Source organism: Meriones unguiculatus, chromosome 15, assembly GCF_030254825.1.
Source record: "Meriones unguiculatus strain TT.TT164.6M chromosome 15, Bangor_MerUng_6.1, whole genome shotgun sequence".
NCBI classification, from domain to species: Eukaryota; Metazoa; Chordata; class Mammalia; order Rodentia; family Muridae; genus Meriones; species Meriones unguiculatus.
The window spans coordinates 78,741,513-78,760,193 of NC_083362.1; the positions used below are offsets into that span (position 1 = coordinate 78,741,513).

At 45.2% G+C, this 18,681-nt stretch overlaps 2 protein-coding genes across 4 annotated transcripts in view; one reads left to right on the forward strand and one right to left on the reverse strand.

Annotated features, from left to right (window-relative positions):
• Atg4b (autophagy related 4B cysteine peptidase) overlaps positions 1–5,658 on the forward strand; it is a 30,064-nt gene extending 24,406 nt beyond the window's left edge. For all 3 annotated transcript variants that reach the window (XM_021632034.2, XM_021632036.2, XM_060368919.1), the window contains 5 exons: positions 948–1,026; positions 1,298–1,443; positions 2,535–2,591; positions 3,122–3,215; positions 3,934–5,658. In XM_021632034.2, coding sequence (XP_021487709.1) covers positions 948–1,026; positions 1,298–1,443; positions 2,535–2,591; positions 3,122–3,215; positions 3,934–4,007 — 450 coding nt within the window. In that variant the 3' untranslated portion in view covers positions 4,008–5,658. The remainder of the gene's footprint in view (positions 1–947; positions 1,027–1,297; positions 1,444–2,534; positions 2,592–3,121; positions 3,216–3,933) is intronic.
• Positions 5,659–7,480: 1,822 nt separating this feature from the next.
• On the reverse strand, positions 7,481–18,213 carry Dtymk (deoxythymidylate kinase). Its single transcript, XM_021632075.2, has 5 exons — positions 17,941–18,213; positions 16,887–16,995; positions 14,768–14,858; positions 9,982–10,179; positions 7,481–7,897 (listed from the first exon to the last, which is right to left on the reverse strand). The coding sequence occupies exons 1-5, from the start codon at positions 18,068–18,070 to the stop codon at positions 7,787–7,789; spliced, it is 639 nt and encodes a 212-aa protein (XP_021487750.1). The 5' UTR covers positions 18,071–18,213; the 3' UTR covers positions 7,481–7,786.
• Positions 18,214–18,681: the final 468 nt, after the last annotated feature.

Here is an 18,681-nt window from a genome sequence, read left to right on the forward strand (position 1 = left end):
TTTTATAAGTCATGTTGAAACTCTTATAAGTCATGTTGACACTTTACAAAGTGTCTTCAGGACCAGTCAGCCTATTGCTGAAGGCATCAGGTCCTTCTGTCTCTCCCAGGTCTCTCTGCTGTGCCCTATCTGGGCATCTTTTAAGCTTCTAATTCTGTCTGGAGCAGTAGTTCTCAACCTGTGGTTCATGACCCCTTTGTGGGTGGGGATAGGCCAATGAAGATGGGTACTGTAGATAGATTCACTGAGAATTCCATCCATTTCTTCCTTTGATTTCCCCTACTACTATCACCAAGAGGCAAAACCTTTTGTACTATTTACTTCAGATATTAAACTGAAAGTCAGCCTTACTGTATGGAATGGCAGTACTGCTTTTTATTAAAATCTTTCACTTTTAATCACCTTTCAGTGTTCAGGTAAGACCAAGTATATAAAATCTCTCACTTCTTTTGGTTCTGATTTGTCCCTCCATATCTCCTGACTATCCCTGGCCTCTCTCTCTCTACCGCTGCTGTAGCTTCTGAGATCACTTCCTCTGTCACTTCCTTGCTGATTTCCCATTCTTATCTGACTTGTCTTCTGTTGTCATTTCTTCTGTCCCATTGGCCAGGCCACCACTTCATTGCGCCTGTTCACACTTCGCACTTATAGCTGCATATCATTCTACAAGCTATCCCCCAATCCTATCACCTCTCCTTCCCAGTTTCCCCATATAGAACTGTGAGCCTATGCTGTGTGTTGTTAGATCTCTTGTACTGGAAGCTTTCTGTGATATGTCTTCTTGTATTTCTTCTGTGTCATTCGGGTAGGCCCCTGGAGGCTGTGGCCTACCTGTGATTGTGGAAGGTGAGGCACACACTTCTGTGTGTTGGACTATGTAGGAGCATGCTTTTTGCATGCTGTCGCAAGGCCGGTGTGCTCAGTGGCCTTCCCTCTTCTCTCTGCAGCACTGTTTCATGATGCCCCAGTCCCTGGGTGTTATTGGAGGGAAGCCCAACAGTGCCCACTACTTTATTGGCTACGTTGGTGAGTCTGGCTTGCATGCTGTGCTGGGTGCATAGGGATGGTCTTTCTCCCTGAAGGAGTGGATCTTTTCTGTGGAGCTGTGTTGTTACCTCACTTGCTTCCTCCTAATCACCGTGGTGGCATGCACCCCACTGCTACCTGACATTTTGATTCCTACCTACCTTCTTTATGCTGACTATGATATGGTGGGTCTGGATGTTGCTCTGGCCTGCTCCCTTCCTCTTGCCCACCTCTGGCTAACTGCCTGTGATGTCTTCATCATCTTGCCCAGGTGAGGAGCTCATCTATCTGGATCCCCACACTACACAGCCTGCAGTGGAGCTGACTGACAGCTGCTTTATCCCCGACGAGAGCTTCCACTGCCAACACCCTCCCTGCAGGATGGGCATTGGGGAGCTTGACCCATCCATTGCTGTGGTATGTCCCAACCATACAAACTCCTAGGCAATTGTTCTGTGTTATCCTGTGCCAGTCCTGCAGTGGACTATAAAGGAAAATGTCTAGATTTTTGTAGTTTTTCCAATATTGTAGAGTGTTAGGTTCACATAGTTGAGGATCCCAAGACCTCTTATCTTCTCCGAAGACAGTTCACCTCCTGAGTGGCTTTCATAACCACAATGTATGCAAGTGTTGCCTGAAATAGAGTGTATGTACCAACTGTGAGGGTGTGTGTTTCTCCTCCTTATAACACATAAATGACAGCTTGATTGAGTCACCTATCTGTACCTCTTTTTCTCTGAGTTTTTTTTTTTTCATAATTTTTTTATTTGTTTACTTGATGTATCTTGGAGATGATTCCCCTGAATGAGCTCCTCCATCTCCCTTTTTGATGATATAGTAGGAATTTCTTATGGGTTATGCAACCCTGCCTACTCAAAATATATGTGGGAGAAAGAGAATAAAAAAACTCACAAAAGTAAAAACAGTGCCATACCTGGGAAGTCACTGCCTTGTCAGACTGTTCATCTTGTTCATTGGCAGTGCAGCATGTCAAGTACCAATCTCTGACTGTCACAAAGACACAACACCCAGTACACACTCTGCCACATATGACCCTGCCAAGTTCTGAGAACAGTCTGGGACTCTGTGGCTCAGGCTCCCTATAGAACCCACTGTAAATCCCTCCTCTCACTAGAGTTTGTATACATTACAGTGACTACAGCTCAGCAGCACACAGTGATTGGAACTTGATGTACTTAAAGCCAGCTAGACAGCCAGCCATGTAGAAGATGTGAGACACGCGGGACTAGCGAGTGCATAGAGCATGATGTTTAAGCCCCAGTCCTAGCTTTTGAGAGCTGAGATCAAGGACACATGGTAGAATTACTCTTCCTGTCACCATCGGATAGGCCTTCCATCATCATTGAGGGATGCCTGTATGTGTGAACCAAAGCATGGGCAGAGCAGACTGCCTGGCAAGTGCACTCCAGGATCTCTGAAGACTAGAGATTACAGCTTCATGCTTGTCATAGATGTGGTCACCACTCTCACGATAATTTTCATTTTAGGGATTTTTCTGTAAGACTGAGGAAGACTTTAATGACTGGTGTCAGCAAGTTAAAAAGGTCTGTAGCTGCCCCTGTCCAGAGCCAAGATGAAACCTCTGGGGACCCAGGCATTGAAGTGGCTGGGGTAAAGGGAGTCTCTTTGTATGGTCTAGCTAGGAACTGGTTGCCCGGGGAGTTTTGTTCCTGCCTCACACTTGGGCAGGTTGTATGGGGCAGGGGCCTCACATTGCTGTTTCTCCTGGTTATATGTAGGTCATAAATAAGTTTTACACATTACCTTTATGGTGGGGTGGGGTTCTGGCTTACTCATCTGTGGTTATGTAATAAATTGTATGCTAAAGGCTGCCCCTGTGCTGGTTGTTTCCTGTTATCCTCCCATGCCTTCTGTGATCATGTATGCCTGATGGGGTGACACACCATTACTAGTAGGCAGGCCTGTGCTGTGCTGATCACTGTGTTGGGCTATGCTGTAACCTTTAGTATGTATACTACCTCCATGTTCTTATCTGTGAAATTAGATTAGATGTCTGCAGGCTGGAGGCTATAATGACTTTCAAGGGCATCTAACAGCTGTATCTCACTGACAGCTATCCCTGCTTGGAGGCGCCCTGCCAATGTTTGAGCTGGTGGAACAGCAGCCTTCCCATCTGGCCTGCCAGGATGTCCTGAACCTGTCCCTAGGTGAGTGGGGAGACTGCAGACCCAAGTCTGGATTGGATGGTCCCCTGTCCATATCTCTTAGTTCATGTAGTCTGTGCCTGCCACAAGCCCTCAGGTCTTGATCTTTTTCCTATTAACGCTTTGTGAGGCCCAGATGCAAATAGCTAGTTTGTTGAGAGGGAACTGTAGAGCGCCCCATGCCTGAGCTTGGCAGCTTATCCATGTCTAGCCAGGGTGCTGTGGAATGAAGCATGTTCCCACAGGTTCCTTAGGCACTGTAATGACAATGGGTTTTGTGATGATGGAGTCCATCTATAAGTCACTGGGAATGAGAAGTCCTGGCTCCTTGGACTATGACTTGTGCCTGCAGGGTTCAGCCCTGGTCCTATAGGGCAGCACAATAGAGTTCAAGGACCAGCCTTAGGAGATACCTGGTTAGACCTGGTTACCCCTAAAAGGAATGGAGGTACCCTTTCTTGCCTTCATTCTCCTGGATCTGTAGCAGATCCTACCACTTGTATGCTGGCAGGAGTTAGCTATTGTCTTTCACAGAATTCCCATCCCTCCTTAGGACCTGTCACTTGCTCATAGGTCCAAACCCCTGTATACTTATTAAGACTCTAGTCTGGAAGGGGCTTACAGGGCATAGCAGGCCTATTTTAATCTATCCCCTTCTATTACAAACCCCACTCATACTAGCTCCCAAGACATGTCTAATGTTTTATCTTGTTCCTTCCAGATTCTTCTGATGTAGAGAGACTGGAGAGGTTCTTTGACTCTGAGGATGAAGACTTTGAAATCTTGTCCCTCTGAAATATCCTGGGGTTGGGGGATGGCCTCCATGGCCTTCGTTGGGGTGCTTTGAGAACCCAGACCTGCCTTGGGCACTCAGTGTCACCGCATTCCATCCACCTAGCCCACCCCTGCCAAGTGCTGTTCGCCTGTGCCACCTCTGTCCAGAGGGCCACTCTGCTCATGGACCAAGGACTGCGGTGCCTGGAGGCCTTACTGCTTGGAGTCAGACTGCCTAACCCCAAACACACGAAGGGCCTGTCCACATGAGGTTGCCCATCAGAAGGCCTAGTCAGGAAGAGCAGCAAGTCAGGAACTTCCAGAGTTCTCCACTTGATACTGCCAGCCCTGGTCAGCACATCAGCTTTGGTTCTGCTTTCTTCTGGGCATCTGGGTCTATGGTTTATTTGGAATTAAAGCCCTATTTGAAGTTGTTTAACAAAGACATGAATTTCTGGGGCACTTCCCAGGGCAGCCTTAGAAGATCTGCAGGTTGAAGTGTACAGAGTGACAGTCACATCATGGCCTCATACTGCTGGGCAGGGTGAGCTTTCAGGCTGTTCCTCTGCCCAGTGTGATTTATCAAGGGCTACCTCAGTGGGAGAGCATATGGAAAGAATCACAGCAAGGCTGCTACTTGCTTTGGAGAGAAAATATTCTTGTGAGGCACTGGAAAAATCCAAAGATATCAGTGTGCATGGTCACAGTGTGGACACCTGAAGCTTGGGGCAGCTGACAAGCCCCCAGGGCATCTGGAGTTGTAGTCCTGAGGTTCCCTATTAAGACCTCACTAGGGAAGAGGTTTGTTTCCTCTAAGGGGTTGATGCATTTGTTAGCTTGCCACCCAGCTTCCCTCAGGGAGGAAAGGGAGGGGAGCAGAGCTGCTCTTTGCTTTTCACACTGTGCCCGCTGGTAGTAGGGTACACACTGCTACTTGAGCCTTCCTCTCTGTTCCTTTGAGAAAACTCTCCTGGATCACAGAGAATTTTAGATGGTTTGGATCCAAAAAGATAAAAGTACTACAGCTTTGTGGTACACAATAAACATTTGGACAGAGCTAGTAGCTCCAGGCACTAGCAGGTGAAGTGTCCAGCCCTCCTTGGCACATACCTGACACCTTCTAACCCTGGCTTTCTGGGCCCTCAAGCTTTGATGCTCTAGGTCTGCTGTCTTAGAAAAAGGCCTGTCCTCCCCCTAGATACCAACAGGGCAGTGTGCCGTGGCCCTTGCAGGAGCCTTTACTAAAAACTCTTCCCTAGCAGCCTGTAGATGGGTGAGGCTGGAGCTGTTCGCTGATAAAGCAGCTCTAAGGGGCCCACAAGGTAGCAGGAGGCATCCCTGTCCATCAAGTATTGATGACATATTTATTTCATCTTATTCTCTTTCTCTCTCACACAGCTTGTCCCTTAGCTTCAGGTGGGGTGGGATAGGGGAAAGGCCAGGACAGTTGCCATTCCTCTGGGACTTGCTTCCTGAATCCAGTAGCCATTGTGCTGGCTGTGGCCCAGGGTCTTGCTGTTAACTCCTGCTGTTGGTAACCAAGGGTGGCTGTGTGGAACACTACAACCCTAGGGAACTCCCAGGGCTTGAGAAAGGCTTCCTGAGGTTGTTCATTCTTAGTAGTGTAGTTTGCAATTCTTAATGGTAATAATAAGTTTCAGTAGAAAACAAAGCTTGTGTGTGTTGATTTTTCTTTCAGTTATGGTTAGATGTGATTTTAGTGTTAACAGGTAAAGATTTCCCCAAGTTGGACAAGTAGAGCCTGCTCTGCCTCTGGTCTGGCTATGTAGCCAATGTCTGTTTTCCTTAAGTAAATACATAGTCCTAAAAAGAAAAAGTGCAAGGAGAACATGATAAAAAAAAATGTAAAAATGAGCCAGGTGATGCCGGGTGGTGGTGGTGGTGGGGTCACGCGCCTTTAATTCCAATGCTCAGGAGGCAGGCGGATCCCTTAGTTTGAGTCCAGGTTGGTCTACAGAGTGAATTTCAGAACAGCCAGGACTACACAGAGAAACCCTGTCTAAAACAAAACAAAAACAACAACAACAAAAAAAAAAAAAAAAAAAAAAAAAACCAGGGCTGGAGAAATGTGGGCACATACACCCATAGAAATAAGTGGTAAAAATCTTGTTTAAGGGGGCTTGGAGCTTAAGAGCACTGGCTGTTCTTCCAAAGGTTCTGAGTTAATTCCCAGCACTGCAGGTGGCTCATAACCATCTAGAATGAGATCTAGTGCCCTCTTCTTGCTCTTACATGCACACAGAATACATATAAAAGTAAATCTTTAAAAATAAAAAAAAAGCCGTATTTTAAAAATGAGCCATAACTCTTTGTCTGGAGAAAGTGGAAGAATACCCAAATACAAGGCTTGCCTCAGGTCCCTCCAGGGAAGCTGTATGTGGGGACCTGGCTTTGGCCTGGAGACAGATAGAGACACAGGCAGGGTATAAGTAGGAGACTGTGAGGATCATCTCATTCTGCCTGGTGAAATCTCAGTGGGACAATCCTGGGTTAACACCTACCTGCCCTCTTGAGTCCAAATAAAAGAAAATTGAGGACTCAAGCATTATGGCCCAAGACTAAGGCTTCCCTCTCAGTACTGTGTTGATTTTTGTTTGGTTTTTCGAAGCAAGGTTTCTCTGTGTAGCCTTATTCTCAAACTCATCGATCTGCCTTACCCAACCCGAGTGCTGGGATTACAGGTGTGTGCCTCCACACCCAGCTCTCTGTTGGCTTCTTGTGGATGCTATGACTACAGAGAACATTACCCAGAGCTGAAAGTTGTTCTTAAGGTCCTGGAGGGCAGAATGCAGACTATGCTAATAGCACATGACCCACAGCTGAAACTTGTTAAGGTCCTGGAGGGCAGAAATGTATACTATGCTACCAGCAGGGCCAATTTTCCAGCATCCAGAGGTTTCTACATTTCTCTCTTAGGCCTACAAATGCTCTATGTCTCCTGACTTGGGACTGCTTGTTAAGAAGAGGCCTGTGCTGACCTGTCAAGCCCCCTACTTTTTTTTTTCTTTGAGACAGTCAGTGTCTCTCTGTGTAGCCCTGGCTGGCCTAGAACTCAAGAGATCCACTTGCCTTTACTTTCTGGGTGCTGGGATTAAAAGTGTATACCACCTGGCCCAGGGGAATACTGAACACCCAGGTACCACCCTCTCACGCTGTGCTCCTAACCTGTGTACTTTTGAGAGTGAGACGAATGTGCTTTACCTCGTATTTAACACTTTACACACGCAAGCTGCATTCTACCAGGAAATGTCAAATCAGCCTATGTTGGAAGAGATAGTGTGAACAGCTCTAGCAGCACTGACAGAACCAACAAGGTTATCAGTGGGCTTAGAATGATGAGCATCATGCCAACAGATAAGCCTGACCACCTGCGAACACAGACATGGAGCCTCATAACACTGAAACCCACAGTGGAAATACCATCAACAGTGGGCAGACCCATCTCCACAGACGCTTAGGAGAAGCTAGTGAGGTACATTTTTAGGTAAATTTTTTTATTAGTTTCTGTAAAAAATATGAGTCTCAACTAATTGATGTTTTTAGGGATGAGTTATCAATAAAGTTCATTATGGAAAAACCATAACACATTAACACCTTTACAGCCAAGGAGTGGGTAGAGGGAGACACTGTGACTTCACACCCCCAAAATCTCAGGTTAGGACTAAAGGCCCTTAGCGCTCTCCTGCCAAGAAACAGCCCCTGCTGCATAGTGTTGAGATGTGAGCCCTCTACCAGTCTCCTAAAGGACCTGAAAATAGTATCTGCAACGGAGCACTGACTTATTTCCATAGCTCCTCCAGTGGCCTCTGTGCAGCGTTGCGGATGGCGTCCTCAGAGAGGGCTCGGATTTCTTCGTGGACGTCCTCAATGCTTTTGGAAGCATCAACCACCTGTCATCGTAGAGGAAACAGCAGAAAAAGGATCATTACACCACCTTCCCGTTATTCCCGGTGCTTGTGGTGACATTAGCTGAGCCAGGGCCCTACAAAAGCCAACCTAAATTCCCACAGGGGCCCTTCACCTACACTTTCTTTGAACTTGGTATTTTTGGTACAAAACAAGATGTACTAGCTACCTATGTTGCTCCTAAGCAGACTGAACAACTGCCCTCCAGTTGACAAGAATGGGCTCCAAGCCAGGAACAGTGACCCACCCCTTTAGCTCCAGCATTCAGGTGGCAGAGGCAGGAGGATCTCTGTGAGTTCAAGACCAGCCTAGACTACATAGTGAGTTCCAGGACAGCCAGGGCTACAGGGCTACACAGAGAGACCCCGACTCAAAAACAAAACAAACAAAAAACAGGTTACACAAAAACTGTCCTAACACAGCAGCTCTGTTCCTCAGGACAGGCTAGGGACACTTCTTTCCAGGGTTAAGCCAGGAGAGAGTGAGTGTCAGTATCTCCAAGTTCCTTCATCTATGGGGTCTGGACAGGGCCCTTGGGTCTGTAAATCTGGCTAAGCCCTTTGGCAGCAAGTTTTTGAAAAGCTTCCAGGAGCTTATGGAAGTTCACAAAGCATGACTGTGTAAGGGAAGAGTTCACGTCACCTTCTAGAGGGTAGCTTGACAACCCTAGTACAGCCACAGTCCTTGCCCAAACTATCCAGGATGGCTCTCTGGGTTGACTTAGCATCCAGGAAAGTAAAAGGGCTTCATCATCATCTGTTCTAACAGATGCAGAAATTTAGGGCACACTTCTAAATCATGAGGTGTACTATAGACAGGAACTATAGACACAGCACCTTCTGTAGACAAAACTGGTTTGTGATGTTTGGAACACTCAAATGCTGGGCTTGAAGTCTGGGAACCTTAGGCAATTGTCAAAAGGTGGACTGTGCAGACAAGGCCAGTCCCACCAGGACCATTCTGGCTGTTGAGTAGAGGTAACTGCAGGAATGAAAGTACAATTAAGATCAGAGTAGGAGAGACTAGAGAGATGGCTCAGCTGTTAAGAGCACTGTCTGCCCTCCCAGAGGCCCCAAGAGTTCATTCCCAGCAACCACCTGATGGCTCACAACCATGTATATTGGTATCTGATGCCCTCTTCTGGCATGCAGGTGTACACACAGATAGAGCACTCATACATAAAATAAATAAATAAATCCTAATCAGAGTAGGAGCAAGCAATAGTGAAGGGGCTTGTGTTGGCTTCCATGCAAAAGAACGATGTGGAAGTTGAAGCCAATTCCTGAGATCAGTGTTGAAACAGGGTTACTGAGTGGAGGAAACAGGACCAGAGGGAAGCCAAGAATGGACACTTTGTGTGCTCCTGGTGATGGCCATGTATATAGGCCCCCAGGGCTCCAAAGAAACAGACAGGGTAAAGTCCCAGGTTGTAGAAGGTGCCTGCAGTATGATCCAGGGCCAACAAGAAATCACAGCATGAACTAAAAGGAAAAGATACATCTGAATATGAAACTGGCAAACTCCTCTTTCTGCAGTACTTCCTAGTATAATCCAATTACAGGCAGTGCACTGAAGAGCCTGTTCCTATGACAAAGACAGAAGGTAAAGTGTGATGTAGCTTGCAAGGCCATTTCTGGTCCTCTTTTTCTTTTTTTAAGATAGATTTATTATGTATACAGTGTTCTGCCTGCATGTACACCTGAATGCCAGAAGAGGGCACCAGATCTCATAGATGGTTGTGACCCACCATGTGGTTGCTGGGAATTGAACTCAGGACACCTCTGGAAGAGCAATCAGTGCTCTTAACCTCTGAGCCATCTCTCCAGCCCTCAAGACTATTTCTGAACATTTCTGTACAAGCTAAAAGCTTGTACAGGATAAGATGCAGAAGTTTCCTGGGGCTCATCTCTGAGTCTAACCAACCACCACAAAAAAGTCTGATGGCAGAGAGAGTAGCTTTTTTGCAGTTTCACAGGTGGGTAACCAAACTACACCAGCTGTGACTATGTCAGCAGAGGGTAGCCTACCACACAGCTTCTCAGTGGCTGTTTGCAGTTCTAGGACTTACCTTCCAGTTCAGGTCTTTATCACCCATGAGCCGCTGGAAACACAGCAGAACCTGCTCCTGGAAAGTCCCAGTCTCATAGCGCTCAAGACCAAACTCTCCCCGTGCAGCAGCATCCAGCAATTTTAACTGGAGGAACAGGATCAGGTCAGGTTTGGGAAGGCCCACATCTGGTTGTTTGCACCAATCGAGAGAAAAATTCTGCCAACAGAGAACCCAACAGTTAGAGACAAACTGAGTAGTGCATAATCTTTTGCTTTAAAGTGTGTGTGTGTGTGGGAGGGGGGGTTTCTGGAAATAAGAGTAAACAGGATAGTATCAGCTCTGCAGTCTGCTGTGGACCTCATTACATCTTGTACCTTGTCTCAGAATGAGGCATGACATATATAGATATCCTGGTCCATTCAACCTTAGAAAGTCCACACTGAAAAGCAGTTTGTTATAGAGACAGGACTATATTTTTTTTGCCATAATCTTGCATTCCAATAAACACTGAAGGAAACTGTCAGTCCTAGAAACCCACTGCATGCTTGCCTGCCTATTAATTTTTCATGTACATCTTCCCATTTACTCATCAACTTGCTAGAAAGGTTCTCATTTTCAGAAGAAAAGTAGGACTATAAGCTCATGACCCCAAAGGTCTCCCTACAGGGCCATAGTATGCAAATCCTCTGTCCTGACATCCTTATATAAAGAAAATATTTGATTGGGTTATGACTAACATGTAGAAGAAACAGAATTAAGATTATCACTTGTCAACCTGTCATCCCCAAGAATTATTATATATAGATATTATCAGGCACCATCTGATTCTTTTTTTCTTTTGGCTTTTCCAGACCGAGTTTCTCTGCATGTAGCCCTGGCTGTCCTGACCTATGGACCAAGCTGGCCTCAAACTCAGATGCACCTGTTCTGCCTTCTGAGTGCTGGGACTAAAGGCGTGCACCACCACAGCCCAGCCACCACTGATTCTTGATGAGAGGACCCAGCACTCTTACACTCCTAGAAGTTTACTGTGAGGTTGAAACATTAGGTTAGTTATGGGGATGGCACTTGCAAAGTGGCAGCAAGAAGACACTTCAAATTCATCCTTGGCCATATAGTTCCAAATCAAGCGGAGCTACAGGAGACATTTTCTCAAAATCAAAACAAAACTCAGTTCCAGAGCTTGGGAGGTAGAAGCAGGAATGCACAGCATGTTCAAGGTCAGCCAGAGACCTGTCTCAAAAAAAAAAAAACCCAAAACAAACTGAGGACAGTGGTGGTATACACCTTTGATCCCAGAACTCAGGATGCAGAGGTAGAGGCAGGTGAATCTCGAGTTCAAGCCCAACCTGGCCTACAGACCAAGTTGCAGGAAAGCCAGGGCTACACAGAAATCCTGTCTCAAAAAAACTAAAAAGTGTGTGAGGGGGGAGATGGACAAGCACATGTTCTATGTTCTCATTCTATGAGAATTACTCTCTTACGTGGAGGTGGCTCAGCTGTTAAGAGCACTTACTGTTGTTCTTCCAAAGACCTACATGGTAGCTAACAATTCCTATAACTACATTCTCTTCTGGCCTCTATGGATTGCAAGTATATATGCTTGCAGGGAAAACTCATACACATAAAAATAAACTGAATACGTCTGTTAAAAAGAAATTTAAAAATTAAGTTATACTCTCAGTAATCAGAATATTTTAAATGTGAATCCCAGAAGATGTGGGAACTTACACATCAAGATATTTAAAGGACTGGAGCACTTTGCCTACCACATGTGAGACCCTTAGTCTAATTCAGCAGAAAAACAACTTAAAAACAAACAAACAAACAAACAAAAAAACCAAAAAACCCCACTCGGGGAAGTGAGATTGTTCAGCTGGTAAAGGAACTTACTTAGCACACAAAGCTGATACTGGAGTTCTATCTCCAGAATTCAGTGGAAACCAATTCTTCAAAGTGGCCCTCAGACCTCTACATGCAAGGTGTCACATGCATGTCCTGGCCTCCATCTTTTATACACATACTTATAATGCACTTCAACACATGGACCTTAGTCAGACTCTGGTTTAAGACAGTGTAAATACAAGGCAATCAGCCAGCTCTTGAGAGCTGGGAAACATGAATACTGACTGCATGTTTAATGACTGATATCTGTGTTTAGATGAGACTGTTCTTACAAGTGACTTTTTTAGCCAAAGTGGTGCCTCTCTCCTGTAATTCTAGCACTCAAAACGCTCAGACAAGAGGATTACAAGTTTGAGGCCAACTTGATCTACCTGGTAAGTTCCCAAAATGCCAGGGCTACAAGTGACCCTGTCTCAAAAATAACCCCAGATACTTGAGCTAGAGCACAGGAGATAAGAGCACTAGTTGCTCTTCCAGAGGACCTGGATTCAATTCTCAGCACCAATATGGCAGTTTACAATGGTTTGTAAACGTGACTTCCAGGAAATCCAACACCCATTTCTGGTCTCCACGAGCACCAGACATGCACACAAACAAAACACCCATATAAATAAAATATCTTTTACATACTATTTTCATTGATTATTTGGGAATTTCACATTATGAACTCCCATCACACTCAGTTCCCAGTCCTCCAAGGTTCCCCCTCCTTTGGTCACCTTTCCCAACAACTACAACAACAAAAAAGAGCTGGGCCTGGTGGTGCACACCTATGATCCCAGCACTAGTAAAGGTAGAGGCACCCAGATCTCTGTGAGTTTAAGACCAGTCTGGTCTATAAAGTAAGTCTAGGACAGGGAAGGCTACACAAAGAAACCCTGCCCTGAAAAACTAAAAATAAATAAATAAATATAAAAAAGAAAAACAAACAAACACACACACACACACAAAAAACAAAACCCTCCAATTTGCGTTGTCCACACACTCACTGGAACATAGTCAAACTCTCAGTAGCCAACCCCTTAAAGAAAACTGAGCCAGTCTCCATATGCGACCCCACCAGAAGTTCTCAAATGTGGAGAGCTACACTTCAGCATCCTTACAGATAAAATAATTTAAAAAACCCAATCCTATGTGGAACAATGATGCATAACTTTAATTCCAGCACCTGGGAAGTAGAGGCAGGTAGATTTCTGAGTTTGAAGTCACCCTGGTCTACAGAGTGACTCACAGGACAGCCAGGGCTACAGAGAGAAACCCTGTCTCAGAAAACCAAACCAAAACCCAAAAAGCTGACACTGTCATCTGATATCAAACAGAGAATATGAGTGTTTCTGAGGCTGATAATACTTCTGTGTGTGGGGGGGGGTGTTCTGCTGCCAAACATCTTAAGCTTAAAAAGTAAACTTTGGCCCATGCCTTTAATTCCAGCACTCAGGGAGGCAGAGGCACTGGGTTCAAGGCCAGCCTGGTCTACAAAGGGAGTTCAGGAAAGACAAGGCTACAAAGAGAAAACCTGTCTTGAAAAACCAAAACCAAACAAAAAACACAAACGAACCCAAAAAACTAAAAAGCACTGTCAGATGTGGTGGTGCTGATCTTTATTTCTAGCACTCATGAGCCAGAGGCAGAGGCCATGGCAGAGACAGAAGGAACACCATGATTCATGGTGAGTCTAGTCTACATATTGAATTCCAGGCAACCAAAAGCTACATAGTGAGACCTTGTCTTAAACAGGCATATAAATGGTAGACATTTTTATTTATTTTTTTAAATAAATAAAAAAGGGCAGTGCACAGCTACTACCATGACACATAAAAAGCAATGTAAAGGAACTAGAGGGGTCAGGGGAGAAGGCTCCAGTAGTCTAGTCATTCCACAAAGTGAGGTGGTGCATGAAATCTCTGTGAGATAAATCATCTAAATGGAAAATATAACGCTGTATGTGTAAAACAACCTGTAAGGACATTTCTTTATTGATACAAACCAATTTAACCTTGCTGAGTTAAGGAATACCAGGGCCATCAAATTCCTAATGACTTGAACACATACTTTGTAGCAGTGACAGTGCAAATGAAGAGAAGCAGACCAGTGCCCATACTTGGCAACCTGAAACAGGATGCCTCATAGTACTCTGGAGAGGAATTTTAATTCAGAACATGGCTGCTCTGGCTAGAGATCAACCAAAAGACCTTCTAGGTCTGTGTGATCTGGCTAGAATAGAAACACCCCTTTAATCCAGGAGATAAAGGCAAGCAAATAAGAATTCAAGGCCAGCCTGGTTTAGAGCAAGTTTCAGGTTTACAAAAAAAAAAAAAACAAAGCTTAGGTGGCCCATGCCTTTAACCCAAACAATGAAGATAGTTTGTAAAAGGAAGCACCCATGTTTGAAAGTGATGCCTAATTGAGTGGCAGAAAAAGAAAGTGACAAATCAGAGAAGATCTGACAGAACAGGATATGCCCAACTCTCATAAGAAAGAGGAAAGGGAAGCTACTGAAGGGAGCAATACAGAGAATGAGGAGGAGGCAGTTTTACCAGAAGAGTAACAGAGAGACAGGTTACAGAAAGAGAACTCAGGTGAAGACCAAATAAGCCAGAGAATGAGAGGATCCAGAAGATTAGAGCAGATTGCTGGAATTAGTTTGAGGCTAAGCAGAGCAATTCAGTGGCCAAGAGAGAAGCCATATTAAATAAGTCATCTGGGAGAGAGTTTGAGCCAGAACAGCTGAATTGAACTAGCCAGCTCAGAGTTCAGTAAGAACAAAAAAGGGTGAGCTTACTAAGCAGTAAGTCTCAGAGGCTGAAAACATTCTAGGCCTAGGTTAGCAGACATAGGCAATAAGTCTCCAAAACAACAATTATGTCAGATGAATAGAAGTTACTTTTACAGTACTCACCTCCTTGGCGCTAGTGAAGGCAACCCCAGAAAAGGCGTATCTGTCCAAAACAAGGGTCACACCCTGGTTCAACTTCGCCTTAATTAATGGCCTGAAAAACAGAACGCTCTTGAGCCCTGGAACTGGCTTCCGAAACTATCCCAACTCGAAAATCCCGTAAGATGGTAATTACAGCACAGTAGTTTATAAACTTATTTACAATCAGAAAGCTCTGCATATTCTTTCTAGAAGATGCCAGTGGACACTTCTACCATGCCCTGCTGAAAGAAGGGGGAACCCAGGCAAAGAGCAAAGGATGGCAGAGGGCATCGGGGATCCAGAAGATGAGGCCGATGCCTGTGCCCCCAAGTCTGGACTACAAGAATAATACACAAAATATCAAGGATGTTTTCCACCGGACACCACAGCCTCACCACTGTTAACAGTGTGTCAAAATCTTAGATGCAGAAAGATGACCAGCTTCCCATTAGCAAAGAAATACCACTGAATCCACAAGGCAAAGTCAGATTCCTTTCACTTAGGAGGCATTCAATTTTGTGGAGTGGGGACAAAGTTGAAATAGGTCTATGTAGCCCAGGCTGCCCCAGAATCTGTTTGTACCGCCCAGGCTGACTTCCAACTCTTGATCTTTAGGGCATGATGGCACAAACCTGTAATACTAATACATGGGAGGCTAAAGCAGAGAATCCCAAGTTGCAAGCCAACCAAACTACATATACAGTGAGACCTGTAAGAGTTTTTAAATATATGCTGCTAGAGTCAGTAAATGTGAACATACAAAAAAAAAAAAAAAAAAAAAAAAAAATCTAAACTCAGATCTTTGTTTTGAAGACTTATTTTTATTATTTTAATTATGTGTACAGGGGTTTATGTGTTTGTGAATGCAAGTGCCCACAGAGTGTCAGATCCCCTGGACTGGGGTTATAGGCAGTTATAAGCTGCCTGATGTAGGTACTGGGAATGGAACTCAGGTCCTCAGGAGGAGCAGTATGTGCTCTTAACCACTGGGCCATCTCTCCATCCCTTAAATTCAGATCTTATATCCTTCACAAAATTAACTTAACATAGACCCCAGACCTAAATGTAAAACAGAAAATTCCTTTAAAACAGTGTTTGTATGTCTGTGGGGGTGGGGGGGGGCAGGAGAGACAGACAGACATCTGGATGCCCTTGGGTTTGGTAACAACAAAGCTACCAGAGATTGCTAAGCTAAGAGCTAAGGAAGAAGTTGTGCAGTGTTCCCAGCACTTGGGAAGCAGATCATTGTGAGTTGGAGGCCAGCATGGTCTAAGGACAGTCAAGGCTACTACACAGAGAAACCCTATCACAAAACCAAAACAAAACAAACAAAAAGGCCACAGAATGAGAAAAAAAAAATGTAAAAAGGTGTATCTGACCAAGGACTGATATACAACAATGAAAATAACCACCACTTAGAAGGCTAAGGCAGGAGGCTGCCATTACTTAGAGGACTCCCTGCGCTACATAAAGAACCATTATCTCAACAGGGGGAAAAAAGTTGAGTTAAGCTGTTTGCCATGTAACATGAGGACTTGAGTTTGGATCCCCAGTACCCCAGAACTCAGATATAAACCAGTGGGAAGGTAGAAGCTCAGGGAGACAGATCCCAGAAGCACACTGGTCAGTGCAGCCCAAAATCAGTGAGTTCAGCTTTTTATCTTCACCAGACACGAGGCCAGACTGGTCTACAAGTCAAGTTTCAGGGCAGTCAGGCCTGTTAGATAGAGAAACTGTCTCAAAAGAAACCTTAAAAACTTGTCTCAGTAGTTAAGAGTACTTGCTGCTCTTGCAGAGGATCCAGGTTTGGTTCCCAGAACCCACATGATAGCTTACAACTGCCTTAACTCTAGTTATAGAGATCTGGCCTCCTTGGGCAGAAGGCATGCATGAGGTGCACAAACACACATGTAAGCATTTATATTACACAAAGATAAATATTTTAAAAAATAACTGTCTCAATGAATAAAGTGGAGAATGACAGAGGGAAAACCCAATTGACCTCTGGTCTCCACGTGCAAGTACCCGCACTTGTGTTCAGACACAAGCCATACACAAAGGTCTGCAAGTTACAAGGGGTAGCAGTGAGTCAAGTTTTTACACTTGTTCCCAGCGGTTTGCAGAAAAAAGCAGGTGCACCGAGTGGTCCTCTAGTTCCGTTTTCTTTTCTAAGTAGGAACTCAGAAGTTTGCCGATTTCTGTTGATCTTTCTAGAAAGAGAAAAATACAAATACCACGTAAACCAGATTTTTCACCTAAGTTATGCTATAGTTTGCCCTTAAGTTTTTTTCTACTTGTACTCATATCTAACTCTGAACTTTATTAATCCTCTAGACAGCTTTGAACCATCTGAGGCAGAAACCATATGCGTCTTGATTTTAAAAGTACTTGTAAGACTTTTGACTGGTTGGCTTGGTTATCCAAGAGCAAGCCAGGCAGTGGTGGCACACACTTTTAATCCCAGCACTCAGGAGGCAGAGCTCTCTGAGTTTGAGGCCAGCCCAGTCTACAGAGCAAGTTTCAGGTCAGCCGGGGCTACAGAGAGAAACCCTGTCTGGAAAAACAAAAACAAAACATTCAAGATAGCATTTTTCCAACTCCCTATCTACTTCATTTGTAGGATTAGGGGATTGGTGTTCCAGTGCATAGAGGTGAAAGTTTCTTCCACTGGGGCCTGAAGCTCAACAGTTTTGGCTAGACGGTCTGGCCAGCCCCAGGAACAAGAAATGAGCCTGTCTCCACCTCTCCAGCGCTGGGATTATAAGAAAATATACCCTGGGAGATGAACTCAGGTCCTTCCTCATTTCAGGTGCATTTGACCAACCAAGCCATTTCCACCAGCCCAGAAGTGGCGCCCTCCACCGAGAGCTAGGTCCTCCCACACCAAAGACTAATTAAGAAAATGTCTCACAGGCACGTCTACTGGCCAATCTGGTCGGGGCACTTTCCTCAATTAAGAGTCCCTCTTCCCAAATGACTCTAGCTGTGTCAAGGTGAAGTAAGTTAGCCAGCACATCCATCAATGCACAATAATATAGATAAATAAAGAAATAAATGTTCGAAGAGCTTTTGAAAATTAAAACAAAAACAAAACCAAAAACAACCTAAGCCCAAAGACTTAGGAGGGAACTCGCAAGGCCCGCCAGACCGCGCACCGGGAAAACGCAGCAGCTCGGCTCTGTAGCCCGAAGCGCACAGCGCAGACACCAGCCTGAGGCCCTGCGTGGTCTTGCCAGCACGGTCCACGCCCTCCAGCACGATGAGCGCCCCACGACGCGACGCCATCGAGACCGCCAGCACGCACAGCTCCAGCGAACCTGTCAGGTTTCCGGCAATGTTGCAGCAGAAAGCAGGAGCGCGAGGGTGCTCTCGCCGCAACTCCTCTTCCGGCTGGAAGTCGAGTTCTGTAGCCCCCGGGGCGGGGGGGCGGCTCCGGAAGTTGCGTTACTCATGGCTTGGGAACCCAGCCACCACCAACTCGCGGAACTTCCGTTTGCAGCGCCCAGAAAGGACCAATCTTATCGACTGGGGTTTGCAGGCTCTGGTCACGTGGAAATTCTAGCACAGTAACGGAATCAAATTTTCATGCGCCGGAGCCCGCTACTGTAAGGTTCTAAACGTTTATCACAGCAGCCTAAAATACGAGCACAGCAGACCCTCAAGACGTGCTGCAGCCTCTTTAAAGCGTTTAGAAAAGCTTGTTGTTTCAGTGTTACCGGGATTGTGTCGAAAGCCCAGGAACAGAAGTTGGTGAAAGGAAATGGATTTGCAGCGTCAGCCAAAAATGAAAAATTCCCGCCCTCTTTTTGACTTGCCCCTAGTAGTGTTTTTACAAAAAAATATTTAAAGGCAGGAAAATCTGAGTTTAAGGCCAGCTACGTGGTAAGTTTCAAGCC